The 16,103-nt window shown below is 42.1% G+C and overlaps 1 protein-coding gene across 2 annotated transcripts; it reads right to left on the bottom strand.

The window, feature by feature from the left end:
- Window positions 1-1,681: 1,681 nt before the first annotated feature.
- On the bottom strand, window positions 1,682-8,010 carry ccdc92 (coiled-coil domain containing 92). 2 transcript variants are annotated; one of them, XM_083912603.1, is made up of 4 exons: window positions 7,932-8,010; window positions 4,978-5,149; window positions 3,966-4,007; window positions 1,682-2,735 (listed from the first exon to the last, which is right to left on the bottom strand). In XM_083912603.1, exons 2-4 carry the CDS (start codon window positions 5,111-5,113, stop codon window positions 1,933-1,935), a joined length of 981 nt encoding a protein of 326 aa, XP_083768729.1. In that variant the 5' UTR covers window positions 5,114-5,149; window positions 7,932-8,010; the 3' UTR covers window positions 1,682-1,932. The 2 variants fall into 2 exon arrangements, with proteins under 2 accessions (XP_083768729.1, XP_083768730.1); XM_083912604.1 differs by lacking the exon at window positions 7,932-8,010 and adding an exon at window positions 5,937-6,024.
- Window positions 8,011-16,103: the final 8,093 nt, after the last annotated feature.

The raw sequence follows: 16,103 nt of genomic DNA, 5'->3' as shown, positions 1-16,103 counted from the left end.
TACACTGTCCTGCAAGATTGCTTGCTTCCAGTTGGTTCTGGGATCGTCTCGGGCACCATACCCTGTGTGATGTGACCGTAGAGGAGATCACTGGTGCTGTGTGATAATCAGGGCTTTACCAGGGGAAACTTTTGTGAACTTCTTAGGGATACAAACTTCCTTTCCAACATTTGGCTTTTCATCATCCTCTTCCAGCAGCAGAGTGAACACGCTTTATGTGACTACAATGATTCCCTGCTTTCATCTTTGGAGTCCTTTTGGGATTTTGTCTTCAGTTGTTCCACTATATGATGATTCCATGTTTTGGCAAAGCGCTAAGCCAAAAGGGTCTTGATCTTGCCCCTTATTTGTTTCATACAGTTTGCTCTTCTGTAAGGATTCTGGACTTTGGCCTGCAGCATCTGTCTCCTCTGAACTCTTCAATTGTTCAGCAATGAACTAAGCAACGTCTTCTGCAGCAGCTTCAAGCTCCTTAGCTTTCAGATTAAGTCAACACACATAGTAACCGTAAACGTGACAAGAACAGGCTCACCTGCAATTATTGTACATCTTATCGCCAAAGAGCCGCTAGAAACAAGGTGTCTGAAATCTTACTGATATGACTTTAAAGAGAATCGGACCGTGCTCTCCACGATCATCAAAAAAACACAAAATTAGAATATCTCTTGAAAAGTTAATTGACTTATTTTGTGAGGAGTCTGGTGGCTTTAAAAGGAGCATAGATAATGACATCGGTTCCGTTCTCCTGCCTGCTTTTCCAAACTGGGGGCTTGCTGACCACTTCAAAATTTCCCTTCCTCGTTTCCTCGTCACCCATCTGTACAAACCGAAACCAAGTAACCAAATTAAAAAGCATTGCTTTATTATTTGATTGGTTCATACGTTAACTTCTAAGACAAGTGATATTAATGTGAAAAGCAGGTTATTGAGTGACTATAATTATCATGTTGGTGGTGCAGTAGCAACTGTCAGTATCTGAGGTGCTTTTGTGTTTCCCTATTAAACAATAAATTAAAAAAAAGAATTCATTACAAACGTACAGCCTTTATAAAGTACAGTTAATAATATCACAAAATCCTATTACAGCAGTGTTTTCAAAAATGCCCTTTATCACAAATAAAACAAATCAACGGTTTCAGCCAGAACTTCATTCTCCCATTTCTCCCTTAAATTGTCTCTCTCACACACGCAAGCACGCACACCCTTGCACACACACAGACACACACGCACACACACACGTCCTGCTCACCATCACGTCATACTGCATTAACACATGTGCACCGCTGTTATTTTTGCAAGCCAGCGAATGAAAGGTGAAATTACAGCTCTTTCACCTTTTACCAGCAAATCTCAATTGCACATTATGCAGCTCGTACTTAACAGTTACGTTATTATACTGATATCACAAGAAGATGAAAGACATTCGGGGAGTATTAGTTTAATAATTTCACTTCTATCCTATGCAGCTGCAGACATCTTGTTATATAGTTTGTTGATATGTCCAGACGGTTGGTGAGAAGATGGAGAAAACAGAGATATGTAACGAATCGATAATTAGAAGCCATGACTACACGACACAGCTTGTGTATTGTTGATCCGGTCGAGCAGGCACTGATGCAGATATTTGGCTGAGAATTGGTTGTACGCACCACACAATGAAGCAAAAAGTCAAGATGTGTATAATACAAGATCTCATTGGATTTTAAATAAGAAACATTTGGCATGCTTTATAGTAGTCCTTTCCTAATGTACTGAATATTAAGAAAATCAAAATGTCTTTATAGAATACCATGAACAAAATTATAATCTTGTACTTTTTTCATATAGCAGTGTAAAAAGCAAAATACACAGTGGGTCAGGCCCCTTCCTGCTCTTGTAGTGTGTATACAGTAGATGTGTGTGTGCGTTAATGTGCATGCTAGCATTGCACTGTTAAACTGTCCTGTCGGCTCCCGAGCGCTTCCGCACCACCTTCTCTTCTTTGACCTGGTCCACTGCCAGCGTCTCCAGCTCTGCTTGTGGTGGGGCGAGGGGAGGGGTGCCATGTGGGATGCGGTGTGCCACGCCCACATGAGCCCTGTACTGGCGGTCCCGAGCAGGGCTGTGACGGGGGCTGGCTATAGCAACCCCCTGGGTGGAGCGCTCAGAAGCAATAGGAGGGATAACGGCATGCCGTTCTCGCACTACCTGCGGTTCAGGAGATTCTCTACCAGCCTGCAGGAAGGGTGTGGGGTCGGGCATGGCGTCTACCGTTTCTCGTAGAACCAGCCGCCTACCGTCCGGGCCGAGCCGATACACCTCTGTTAATTCTGGGTGAAGAGGCTGGGAGAGACTCTTCTTCATGCGGCGTCGTGGGGTTTCAGGCTGCCTGTCCTTGGCCGGTGGAGGCGTGGGCTTGTATGAGGTGACTGGACTAACGTTGGGGCTGGCCTCAGACGAACTGCCAGCTAACAGCTTCTTCTTGGTGGCATGCAGCTGTGAGGTAAGGTAAGCAATAGTGCTTGCTCTCTGCTCGAGCTCGCCGGATAACACAGCCAGTTTGTGGCTTTTCATCTTAAGTTCCTCCAGGTACTTCTTCTCCCTCTCCTTAATGGTGTTTTCCAGGACGGAGATCATGGCGTTCTTCTGTTCAAGGTCCCTGAGCAGCTCTGTGTTCTCCTCCTCCTTCTTCTTCAGCTGGGCCTCCAACTCCTCACATCTCCTTTGAAGCTCCCTGCAGCGGACCTCACCGCTGTCTGCACACGCACACACGCACGCACACACACACACAGACGCACGCACACGCACGCACACACACACAATTAAAACAGAAGCTGTGACACCAGATGCACAGGTGCATACATGTAGTAAACAGCAGACATAAGTATGTGCATAAATATGTGCGAACACAAGAAAACACACAGAGACCAGAGACATTCATATCCAGAGAACAGGCCAGTCATTAGTACATTAAGCGCAGACACTGACTGTGGACAGTCTTCCACCTGACAGAGACACTAGGATCATATAGATAGATTCATCTGCAGTGGGCAGAGCTCCAGTCTCACATTACAGCTCTGGTATACGGCAAGGGCGCCGCTCTCCTCTGACCTTCATCACTCTGACGCCACCTTGCCCTGCCTCATGCAGTTAGAGCCTTCACGGCCATGTCCGTATATGTACGAAAACCTAGAATAAAGTACAATTGTGTATAATGTATTTACACAATATATACTTTACATTAACCGTTCCAAAGTCTCCTAACAAATACAGGGATGGTTAGAAAGATGCTTTACCTTAATTTTTTGAAGGGGGGGTGATGGGGACTGACATATTTTCACCCCAGCTGGAACAGCTGAGTCCAGCTGCACTAAGCAGCAGGCAGTGCATTAGCGCTGTGACAGATAATCTCATTTCCTGCACTCCAATCTCTGAGATGTCCCACGCTAACATGATAGTGCCTCTAACTGGGGGCCCTGACTGCTAAGATCTAGGCCGGCAAACAACACATAGTGATCATGTGGAGATGCTTCCTATTCTGTTACACACATCAGCAGGGTCATCAGTATCATGTAAGTAAATCAAACTGTATGCAGCCTGCCAGGGGCCTCCATGACTCTGCTGTACGTCAAGCCATTACAAAGACAGTGGAGCTGGGGCTGAATCAGTGTTTTGACTCCATGTCATGACCATGGTAACCTGGGGGGAGGGGCAGTGAAAGCTGTAATGAACAGCAGGGATTCCCACATTGCAATGCTTCCTGGGTGGGACTTTGTTACCAGGAAACAGACAGAGCCTCCTGCTCTCACGTCAGTCTACTGAAAAAAGCCTCTTTTTCAGCAGAAATCACAAACATATAGCCTTGACTGTTTTGTCTGCTGTCGCTGTGTATTTACAGAGTGACACAATAGTGATGGTAACTTAACATTGCATGGCAAAACTGATGTGCATGTGATGTGTACTATACAGTATGATGGGAGTCTTACCGGAGGGATCTGAGCTTCTTACAGTGAGCTCATATGTCAGATCTGTAAAGAAAAAAGGGAGAGGGTTACTGTTTCATGTCACATGAGGTTGCAAAAGGACAGCAATCAAACAACAAAGACTAACAGCATGTTTTGGAAAGCCTCGTCAATTCATTTAACAAGATCAGTGAGAGTACCATGTCAGCTTTGGTGCCAGGTTAGCCAAGGATACAGGAAATCAGGTTTAAAGCATACAGTGCACTGTGTTCCTGGGTACCCATATTCATATCATTTTTGTGGAAGAGTATATCTAGTACTGGTGGTATACTCAGTACAGGTTTCACCTCATACATTGCAGGGTGGACTCACTAATGCTTGAGTGCTTTTCCCGTAAGTCATCATATTCTCTCTAAAAGATTTAATAGTAGCACTACAGCGTCTTGTTGACTTTTGGTCTCAAATATCCATTTAGGTTATACATCAAGGATACCTTCCGTTTATTTTTCTGTTTATTAGTGTTCCATTTGTTTAGGGCTCTAACTTAAGGGCATCCTGGGGATGGATGAAAATGTTGATTCTATAAATCGGGAAAACCATATAAAACTGTCTATAGCTTATATTTTCTATATCTTTTCTATCCATTTACAGCAATATTTAAGTCATTTGGATTATGCTATCACACACACTGACATGCACACACAGCAGGAAGATTCTCTCCCTCCCTCCTTCATTGGAGAAAACCACACACCTGGCCCTCTCAAGTACACTGCACATGCCTGTGTTTAACAAATGTTTGTAGAAATAATGAGCTAATTTCAGCGTTTCCACTGTGTTGATGCGAAATAAATGTAGTGTAGAATAATAGTCACAGTTCGGTCATCAATTAGTTCAGGGCAGTTTACATTGTATTTCTGGATTGTGGTGAAAAAGGATAAGCTAGAGCCCTGCATCACATCCTAAGACATTCTTTGATGTGCTGATTTTACCCAGCAGCATGAAGAGAAGAGAGGCGGATACTTGTGGACGCATTCACCTGTGCATTGTTGTTGTAATCTCTTAATCTCTGCGTGCAGTCCCTTTAACGTGTTGGCATGGTCTTGCTGGAGGAAGAGCAGGTTTTTCTGTGCACTGTGCAGCTGATTTTCCAGTGTAACATTCGCTGATGCCATGGCTGATTATGTCCAGACACACCGCAGCCTTGCAACCTCCAGACACAGGTGACAGAAAACAGGGAGAGAGAGAGCAAAAGAGAAAGAGAGGGAGAAGAGGATAAACAAAAGTCAATCCATCTGGCAAACAGACCATTCATTTCCCACTCTTTCACCTATAAACATCTGGGTTTTGGGATGTGCTCCAACTTTGCTCTGTCTGCCAACTGGCCAAGACAATTTGCTTTAGATTACAGATTGTGCTAATCACTATTTTAAACCTGTTGATAAAAAAAGAGTGGCAAACATGTTGAGGAAAAAGTAAGCATGCATTTATTAATATGCAGAGCAGGTGTGTAGGCTATCATCATTAAAGGCTGGGTCAATGCTATGGTGAGACTCTAGCAGAGAAAGGCTAAGTAACCGTAAATACAGTACTCACACTCCATTGATTGAGAACCTGAGAGTGAGCAGTATGGGCCTTAAAAAATCAGACATTTGAAAGGTAACACTAATCTAATATATGCTAATCTAATCTCCACTGTATATTGTAATTTTGTTAGGACGTACAGTGGAAATACTCTTCCTCAGCAGAGAAGATAGGTAAGAAAATTAAGTGCATATCTTACACTGGAGTTAAAGTGGCACATAAGAAAAGCTTTCTCTCTTTTCCTGCTAAAAAAATATTCACTTTCAGTGTTCATACCATCGTCAATAACAACAAAAACTAAAAAAATATATATCAAAGCTGAACACATTGACAAACCCCACAATAACAATGGGTGTGGCATGCCAATCTCAAATGGATGCACTTAGATGCTATCCCTTCTTGCCTTGCCCCCACCTTCCATCTCCCTCCCTTTTCTGGATGTCCTTGTCTCCAGAGCCAAGCCGGAAAGAGAGAGAGAGAGAAACAATCACTCAGTCCAACGTCTCCACCCTCTGCCACACAGCTGTACTGGGCTGAGAGTTGAGAGCCCATTGATTCCTGCAACATCCCTCCTGAGTGCAGAGAAAGCCTCTCCCTGCATACATAAGTGTGCTTCAATAAAACATCCCAGAGCTTCTCACTCTTACATCATCAGCTCACTAACATAAATAATAAATCACATGACACCTCTCTGGACACACAACAGTCTTCTGTGTGAAAAAAGGTAAGCGTGCGATAGTAAAAAAACGAAATTGATAATAGCAAATAGAGCCAGTGATGTTGTATCGTAAAGGCTGAGGAGATAATCTATTATTGATGAGTAATGTGGAGTCCTTACGATAAACCCTGCACTACAAGCATATCACTCATCATCCCAGCTCTTTCCTAGAATAGCTTGGATGGCTTTCCATTTGCATGACCTCACCTCAAAACATAACTCATAGCATGGGCGACCAAGGAGTATAGGGGTGTAGGACTTCAGTGAATTAGAGAAAGACAATAACGTGTATCTCTCTCTCTGTGTGTGTCCAGAAACAATGTAGGGGGTAAATGCAAATCAATCAGTAACTTTATTTTTTAAAAGAAAGCTATTGATGTCATATCAGTATGACTTTTAATGCCTTTCCTCTGCTAATAAACAAACCAGCATTTCCCCATACAGAGAACATAAATAATCAATGAACTGCAGCAGCATGAAACATTAGCAGCAGCATTAGTAACTACCATGCTTAGCCTGAATAAGAGCTTAGCAGTCACTGTATTTATGTCATGAAGCCCTTTCTTTGCACACAGATGCTTCACCTTTGGTTTAGACAATGTTGACTTTTGCTTTTCTTCTCATCTTATCTATTTTTTGCCAGTATTTTAGGGCAAACATGCGAATGGGAGCCTCTGATCATGGTTTATATCGATGTAACCTTCCACGTCTAACGCCTACCACGTTAACAATAACATTAAAAAAGGCAAACAGATAAAGAACTAAAGGTTAGCCATCATAACCATTAAAAGCACTGCCCACATGACATGAGCTACGTATTATCCGGCAGGGATACTTTCCACGGCACTTTCAGCACCTGCATTGCGGACAGCACCCCGAACCCACATTTCACAGCCAACCTGCTGCCGGTCCTGGCAAATGAATCATTACTTCACACGAACGTTACTGTCAAGCAGCTTCAGACAGCGGCATCATTGACAGGACATGACCTTCTTTAACACCATCAAACACGGCGTTAGCGGTCGTCAACCCCGGGGGGCCGGCGAGCGGAAATCAACATTTCACTTCCCTGGTTGTTTTATGAGCTGGTGTACTGTAGGATGCCATCACTGCATTTCCTACGGTCATCACAGAGGCTGTCCTTGCAGCTAATGTTATGTACTGCAGCAGTCCAGGGAGGAGCTGTCCAGTTTTAAGAACCGAAACAAGCTAGCACCCAATATGTGCTATTCTCTATTGAATGGGGAGGAAACGTCAAAGCAAACTCCCTTTACAATTCCGCACCCAAATAAAATACCCTGCTATACAAATAAAGAAATATATCAACCGTGGAATATAAACAATGTTATTGGTATCGTGGAGGTGGTAAATTCGTCGTAAGGGACTTCATTTCAATGCAAGTCCGGGGTGTAGCATCACCGCGCACACCCTATTATTCAACGATTTAACATGTTTTGATGAAGAAAACAACATGACAGGCGTAAGAAATACAATATCAACCTGCTTGGGGATTTAAAGAAAGCCCCGTTATAATAAGCAACAATAACATGCGTTTACAGTGATGTAAAATAAAGGGATTTTAAAATGTCTTTGAATCAAACAATCAGAAGTACGTATGAGGCTTTAATTATGCTAGCCTAGCTGAACAGCTAACGACGCTACAACCGCACATTATCTGATGGAGAGCTTACCTTACGGCTTAAAAATGCGCTGCCGTCGAGTATCTTGTAAAAAAAAATATATTGTAAATTGTCGTTGAACGGACCAGCCTGACCGGCTAAGAGCGTTCAGCCTTGCGGGGCATGTCGGTGATGCTGTCAGAGGGTCGCCTTGGTCGGGTGAGAGGGGAGGGTGGCAGTGTCAGCTCCTATCATCTCCCTGAGAGACCAGACAAAATAAAGCGATGCATCATGGGAAACCGGGGAGAGCGATACACGGCCTAAAGGCATCCAATCAAAGTGATTTCTAATCATTCAACATTAGAATAACAATTACAACTTGAATTTAAGAAAATAAAAAATAAAAAATCTGCAGTACAGGTGTTACTATATCCTTACTAAGTTACTAAGCAGCGGTTGTCAGGGACGTGCTACAGTTCTGAGTCACTAGCGTCATCACCATAGCAACAGAATATGTCACCTGTTCAATGACGGTGCAATCGCGCCATCTAGTGGGCTGTCTTTACCGCAACAAGTCAGATATCTGATGGTTTCTTCAATCAGTCAATCAATCGACCAATCAATCGACTAATCAACCAATCAATCAATCAACCAATCAACCAATCAATCAATCCACTGGTTCTCAAACTGTGGTACTTGTACCACTGGTGGTACTCAAGCTCTCTGTGGTGGTACTTGAAGGAATCTCCTAAATAAACAAAAGAAACATTAACTACTAAATAAATATAATAATAAGAAAATACTCAAACTTTTAGGATCATTGAAATGTAATCTAAAATAAGTTCAGCATTCCCTAAAATATTTTTGTTTCTGGAAAGTTTCCAGCAATTTATCAAAACCGGGCTGTGATAGGTAACCTACAGTGTCTCACCCACATTTTAAGAACGCAAGGTAACTGGAAGGTATCAAATAGTTCAGTCATGTAATTACAGCCAGATTACTGTCATGGCAAGAGAGTCAGCAGAGGTAAAATGATTAGTCTGAAAACAGTGACATGTCAGTTCTGATGCTACCCTTCCTACAGCGTGACTGTGGCTGAAGAAAGTTAATAATAAATTATCTTAACCCTTCCTGTTCATATATGAATAGTGTCGGCCTATGCTGCTGTATTTGAACATTGGTCTTAGAGGTGGTACCACTGAATCAATCAATCAATGACCTTAATTTATGCTCGAGAGACACACTGAGGTTTCCCTCATTTACAGTGGCAACGAGCACACAATAAATACAATTGCATGGATGACATAATAAAACCGAGTAAAAACAACAAAAAAATATAAATGACCATGATAAAATAGAAAGAAATACTAAATAAGTAAAAAGTTCTGCTAAAACAGTTACAGTGGGATGTGTAAAAATCTAAAATCATAGATTTAAATATACCAAAAGTAGGAAGAGCAGTCAGGAGGTAGGGGCACTTTATGAAAAGGAAGTCATTCCCAGGGTGGAGTGAGCTCGGGCAACCTTTAGTGGGGGCAGCTCACTGGACCGGGTACAATATACTGTAGGTCCCTGTGTCCCAGTCAAGCATAGCTGACATGTACAGTAGGGTGGGTGTCTCCCAATAAGAGCTTTAAAAATAAATAAAAAGCAGTGTTTCTCACGTCTCGTTGAAAGAGAAGGCCAACCAACCTATTCATACAGGCTGCAGGGATGAGTTTTAGAGAGAGCTGAATGGTAAACTGAGTCCAGGGGTTTTAGGGTGGAAGCAGATGCATGTTGTAAACTACAAACCTATAGTCTAACACTGCTTTAATAACCCTCTGTCTAAATACCATTATGAAGCGGGTTCTATTTCTGTATAAAAATCCAATTTTGTGACGTAATTTGCAAACAAGTTTATCGATATGAGATTTAAAAGAGAGTTTTTCATGAAGCCAGATGCCTAACTATTTATATTCAGAGACCTGTTCAATAACAGACCCATTTATAGTGGAAATGCATAGACTATTGTGGTCCAATACTCCCTTACGCCCTTGAGAACATAATTAATTTAGTTTTAGTATGATTAAGGACTAGATTGAGTGAAACAAAAGTATTCTGAAGAGTATTAAAGGACAGTTGCAGTTTATCAATAGCTGATTTCGCAGAGTCTTCACACTACTACACAGAAGTTAGGTGTCAGATTTAACGTTCATCGTACCATGTGACAAACTGCCAGGATTAAGTAAATTACTGAACATATAGAAGATGAGAGCTGTCGGGCAGAGTACAGCTGGTGGACAGCAGAGGGGAGTGTTGCCCTTCAGTGGCAGATTAGGGATACTACAACACCATGTTGCTATCACTCAATAATAGCCTACTATTTTTTAACTCTAAATCTCACAGTGATTGGTTTCATGGTAAGTATGTTATAATTAGGCCATGCCTTACTTTGCCATGAGTATATGCAGACAAATTCATCAGTGAATCTATACTCTTTTCTGTTCTCTCCTGATTTCTTGTCATAAGCGATTGCTTATTGAGCAATTACATTGAGCAACACATACGTTTATTCAAGAACTTATGACTTTATTAATACCGCAAGGGGAAATTCATTTGTTTTCACTTTGTTAGTATACATGTTACACACACAGGCACAAAATTCCCACATGCACAAACAGGACCTATATACAACTAATGGAGGTATGTCAGCCAATGGTTCGGCACCCCGAGTTGAACTGGCACCTCTCGAGCCACCAGTCGACACTCCATTCATTGTCCACACGGGGACTTGAACGTGCGACCCCCTGGTTCCTAGCCAAGTCACCTATGGACTGAGCTACTGCCATTCTTTTTACCATGATGGTCAAACATATAGACATTAATCAGCACGCCCCATGCCTTGATATGTATGTAATATGATAGCCCAAAGTACAATGTGCAGTTTGCCATTCGAGCCCTTTTGCTAAATGTGTTTGAGTCCCTCACCAATCTCATGCATGCTGCTGCAGTGTGGGGTTAAGTGGTAGACTAGGTAAATAATGCCCACCCAATGTAACCATTCAAGTGGATATGCATCTGTTAGAAGTGGCAAGAACTTTGTTGATGTCATATGACTGCATTCAAGTGTGTGTGTTGGCTTATCAGCTGTCTTTAGCTTTATTTATTTTTTTTGAGAGAAATAAAGAACAAATGAAGTCCGTCAGTGAGACACAGAGTGGATGCAGTTAATGAATATACCGGAGGGTAATACATTAAGATCCTAATCAAACAAGCCTTATGGCCATCATCAGGACAGCATTGAAGTGCATCCATTTGATTTGTTGGGATTTATTCATAATACATTCAACCATTTACTGCTCCCCATGAACTTTTCCAGAGCAATAATTCAACTTGATCTAATCTTAAATTAAAGAAATCAACAGTCTTGACTCTGCGTTTCCTCGTCCGAGGTATAAAAAACTCGAGAAACAGTAGCCTTTTCATACTGACTCATAATATCCCCTTAAATTATTTCTGGCAAGATAAATTCCTCGGCGACATAGCTACTGCGTAAAATGATACAAACCAAACAAAGCATCAGTTTTCATTCCCAACCTGAGAAAGAGTCTCATGTGTGAAAAAATATATCTTGTGGAATAAATGGAATTATTGTCCACCTTCAGAAATGTTATTTTTTGGAAGCGGCCTTTAATCTCTCCCTGGCTTTGGTATATTTGTGATAGGGATTAAATTCTTCTCATTTCTTTATTTTTAGTGTTTCTGGCACGCTTCCCAGCTGCCTGCACAGAGCAACTGGATGAGGAGAAGGTAAGTTATCCTCACCCAAGGAAAAGTGAGGTGAAAAATAATTCCCCAACTGAGACCGCTACCTTCCCGGTGATTTGTTTTACTTACACACTGTTCGAGATCTCCATATATCATAACAGGTAGTAAAGTAGCTCAACAAGAGAAACTAACCAAATAAAACAAGCGTGATTGACTTCAGACCCCTGCTGTGACTCTAACCAGTTTACAGTCGTTGTTTTTTTGGCCTTTGCCTACGGGCGATCCGGTTCTGGGAAGGATCCAGCTGAGACATGTCCGTCATACAAACTGGCCAAGGCCTCTCTCCCACCTGAGGTGTTCACAGTGGGGTTTCCTTTAACAATGCTCAAGTTTCAGTTTTATTCTCATTAGACAATACAGGATTGTACAGCTACACTCAGAAAATGTCCAAACGAATGTTGAAATGTTTAAGTAAATAATACAGCGTATAAAGCTAGCACTGCATGTATATTTACACACACACACACACACACACACACACAGGCTGGAGAGGCCCACGGAGACCTGGCTACAAACAACCACCACATATTACTGAGAAACACGCACACACACACACACACACACACACACACAGACACACACACACACACACACACACACACACACACACACACACACACACACACACAGGCTGGAGAGGCCCACGGAGACCTGGCTACAAACAACCACCACATATTACTAAGAAACACACACACACACACACACACACACACCCACACATGCACACACACACACACACACACACACACACACACACACACACACACACACACACACACACACACACACACACACACACACACACACACACATATCCATACTAACCTGTAGAAGAAGAGCAAAACCAATAATCTAGCAGGCGTCATAAATGTGCCTGTGATTTACAGCCGAGTGCGTCTGTAGATTGATATTGCGTTTTTTTTTATTCAGAAAACGAGGAAATACATTCTTTCAAACACGGCCATCCACTCAAAAATATTCAAATTGATGCCATACAGATGGTGACGAGGGTGCTGGACCTGGGCCCAAAACATCATATATTATACTACTGGAAAAGTAATAAGAGTGAACTATTACGCTTAACAACTAATGGGCATCACTCACAAATCAGTGAGTGTCAGAAATACAAATTTATATCAGTCTTGAACGCGTCTCGTCGGTATAGTCGCTGGATCGTGAACAGATAGTGCAGGCCCTTTTCAAATTCATGGGATTACAAATCAAATCTAAGCACATGGCAGCCGGTCTCAAATGGCACTGTTTTACTGCCCCTGCTCTGACAGGATGCCAATACCAACACTTCTCAGGTTGTAATAGTTTTACAGTTATTATATTGAGGTTGGCAAGGCAGAATGCCTCTCTCTCTCTCTGAAAACCTAATTTAATTTTCCAAGACCTTTTTTTATTTGTCTGTCCAAAGAAATTCATAATCGCTCGACTGTTGAACTGACTGTGTCATTTATGTGAACGCTTCAAAGCAAGCCACTGACAGTGCAATGGCATTAACTCCTTTCAACTTTATGATGTGTGCATTTAATACCGGATATACAGTATCATAATGTGAAATTCAATTGGCTGACATTTTAACCTCAGATGGATTCTTTTTTTAGATAATTTGCCATCGTAGAAGAAGAAGTACTTTATTTATTCCGCAACGGGGAAATTTAATTTTTTCACTCTTATTATTAATCATGTTACACACACAGGCCCGAAATACACACACAGGCACAGACAGGCACAGGCACCTATACATGCAATTAAGGAGAGATGTTAGAGCGAGGGGGCTGCCAGTGACCGACGCCCCAAGCAGTTGAGGATTCAGTGTCATGGTCAACAGCACCTCGGCAGTGCCCAGGAGATGAACTGGCACCTCTACACATGGTCCACACAGGGACTTGAACCATAAACCCTACGGTTCCCAGCCAAGTCACCTATGGACTGAGCTACTGCCGCCCCATAAGAGTCCCCATAAGAGTCCCCATAAGAGTCATTATAGACAGTAAGTGTACATGCATGCAAATACTTACACCCCCACATACAAACACAAGAGTCGGGCCTTTCTTGCGGGGCTGCTCATCATGTTTTAGACAGATGTTGAGTCTATAACTCGCATTTTAATCTTCTCTCTGTCAAACGGTAAATGGACCCAGATACTTTTCTATTTGGATTTGCTCTGTGCTTGTGTGGTATGGAAAGTATTTGTCCTTTTAGACCTTACACAGTATCTGCAGTATGAACGCCAGTAGCATCTGGACTTTATATGAGGCTATTTGAAAATAAAAAGGGCCAGAATATGTGAAAATGAGCAAAGTAAAGGTTTCAACAGCAATCAGCTTCTCTGACACAGTTTTGTACCTTCCAATTAATTCATGACAAATTTACGAGCTGACAAAACATAGGTGAACACAGAGAGGAAATTATAGCCAACACGTTACATACAGTAGAGCCCACATGGAAAGCCCTACTATGGAATCGTTACAGCGCCACTGCCAAAATATATCTGCCCTTATTCTGGTAATGAGGGTGGACTGCAGGAAACCAAGCTTTCTACGCAACCTTTTTTTTCTTTTACACTTTTGTTTTTTTTACAGTCCAGGGATAGCAGTGTTCTCCATGCCATTTAAAGTGACACTTTAATTACTAGTGGTTAATGGACCACTAACACCAGACTTTGAAGTGGCTGTTACTCAAGGTGCCCACACAGACAGCCTTAGCAGGAAAATGTGTGCCGTGGTATAATCCATCCACACTTACTGGTGCAAAAGGCGTTGTGATAAGACACATAACTGAGTTGAAATGAGCTGATGAAATAGAAAGCATGAAGGCTGACAGGAGAAATCAAACGAAAGCAATTATGGGAATAAGCTTTGGGGATTTTCTGGTATTTTTCTTTGGGTAAGTCGGGATATTTTGCCAACTAAAATAATAGTTTAAAGTATTGAGGCGCATTTAAAGTAATGAAAGTGCATATGTCAGATAGGCTTACTTTCTTCTTCCTTTCAGAAGCTACGGTTTTGAAGCTGTGTCGTGTTTGTGAAGTGATCGTTTTTATTAACATCACAAATAATAACACCGACTAGTGTGCTTCATTGACTGATTTATCTTATTTGTATTCCAGGAGAGCTCCGTGAAACTGAACATCAGTTAGACCAAAGAGATGCGTAGCCAGGCACCTGACACCCCACACCCCACACCTTGTCTCTGGACCACTCAGCCTGGAGGGGCAGGTGGTGGAACAGATCTAGATTTTTAAGTACCTGGGCAGTGAGCTCGACCACCATCTGTTCTTCACACAACATGCAGACAGGGTCTACAAAAAGACTCCACAGCGCATTTTTCTCCTGAGGAGGCTGAAAGGTTTTAATGTCAGACCGGACACTTTAGCAGCAGTATACCAGCCACAAAACAGATCATCAAATCAGTCCGCACATTCAACATTGCATCCTTACACAACTTTCTCACAGTAAAGAACTCACGAGAATCATCAATCATGCAACCGAAATCCCCTGCACCCCTCAAACCCAACGCTCAGGCTTTCACAGTCATGCAGTAAGAAGAAAGGCAGACTTCACCACTGAGGACCCTTCTCCACTTCTACACCACAGCTGCTTCAGAGCACCTCTGGCCAAAAAAAGAAAACTTACAAAAATTCTTTCATTCTGCAAAATCCATTTTTTAAAAGGCCAAACAGACTGTCACTGCATGTTAATGCAACTTTGCCCACCTGTTATTTATGTCTGGAATTGTTGGTTTTATGAAGCTGAGAGCCAAGGCAATTTTCTATCATTATGTGATATACAACAAAGTTTTTTTTTAAAATCTTGAAGCCTTAACAAGTACAGTATTACTCTGAACAAACTAATGCTTTGGGCTAACTTGGGTGGTAAGGTTATGTGCAAAGTCTTTTTGCGGTTTGTGGTGGACAATCTCCTCTTGGATTATCACAGTTTGGTCGACAACCAGAAGAGAAGCAGAAGCAGGCATGCCTTTCCTGGATTCAGAGCAGTCATAAAATCCTCCGGGCTCCTATTTCGACCACCTCAGCCATCCACTGTGCACCACCATAATCACCGCTCTGAGATACAGCCCAAAGATTCTCTGTTTTTCCAGAGAAATAAGAGACTGTTTGTAGTTTTTTTTACTTTTATTCTGGTGTCTAGTCACAATAGGAATGGGAGTTCTGCTGACTCCTTCATTTCATGTGTCCACATTTATCCATCTTCAAACCACTGGTTGAGTATTCAAAGAAGAGATGTTTGAATGCTGGATGTTCAAAAGCAGAAAGAGCACGTCCCTGAAACAAAATCCATAAAACTTTAGCCACAGTATTGCCAAAACATGCACATGTAGACTAACTTTCATGTAAATGTGCTCAATAAAAGGTTACAGAAGCTCTTAAACACTTGCTAGTGCTTGGTCATTACTTGCAATGTC

The sequence above is a fragment of the Echiichthys vipera genome, assembly GCF_963691815.1.
Source record: "Echiichthys vipera genome assembly, chromosome: 4".
NCBI classification, from domain to species: Eukaryota; Metazoa; Chordata; class Actinopteri; order Perciformes; family Trachinidae; genus Echiichthys; species Echiichthys vipera.
This window is presented reverse-complemented; position numbering and strand designations above follow the sequence as displayed.

Coding starts and splice junctions, on each gene's coding strand:
- ccdc92 (XM_083912603.1), bottom strand. CDS start 5,113: ATGGCATCAGCGAATGTTACACTGGAAAATCAGCTGCACAGTGCACAG. Junction 4,008..4,977: donor ATTACAACAACAATGCACAG/GTGAATGCGTCC, acceptor TTTTCTTTACAG/ATCTGACATATGAGCTCACT. Junction 2,736..3,965: donor AAGAAGCTCAGATCCCTCCG/GTAAGACTCCCA, acceptor GTGCGTGTGCAG/ACAGCGGTGAGGTCCGCTGC.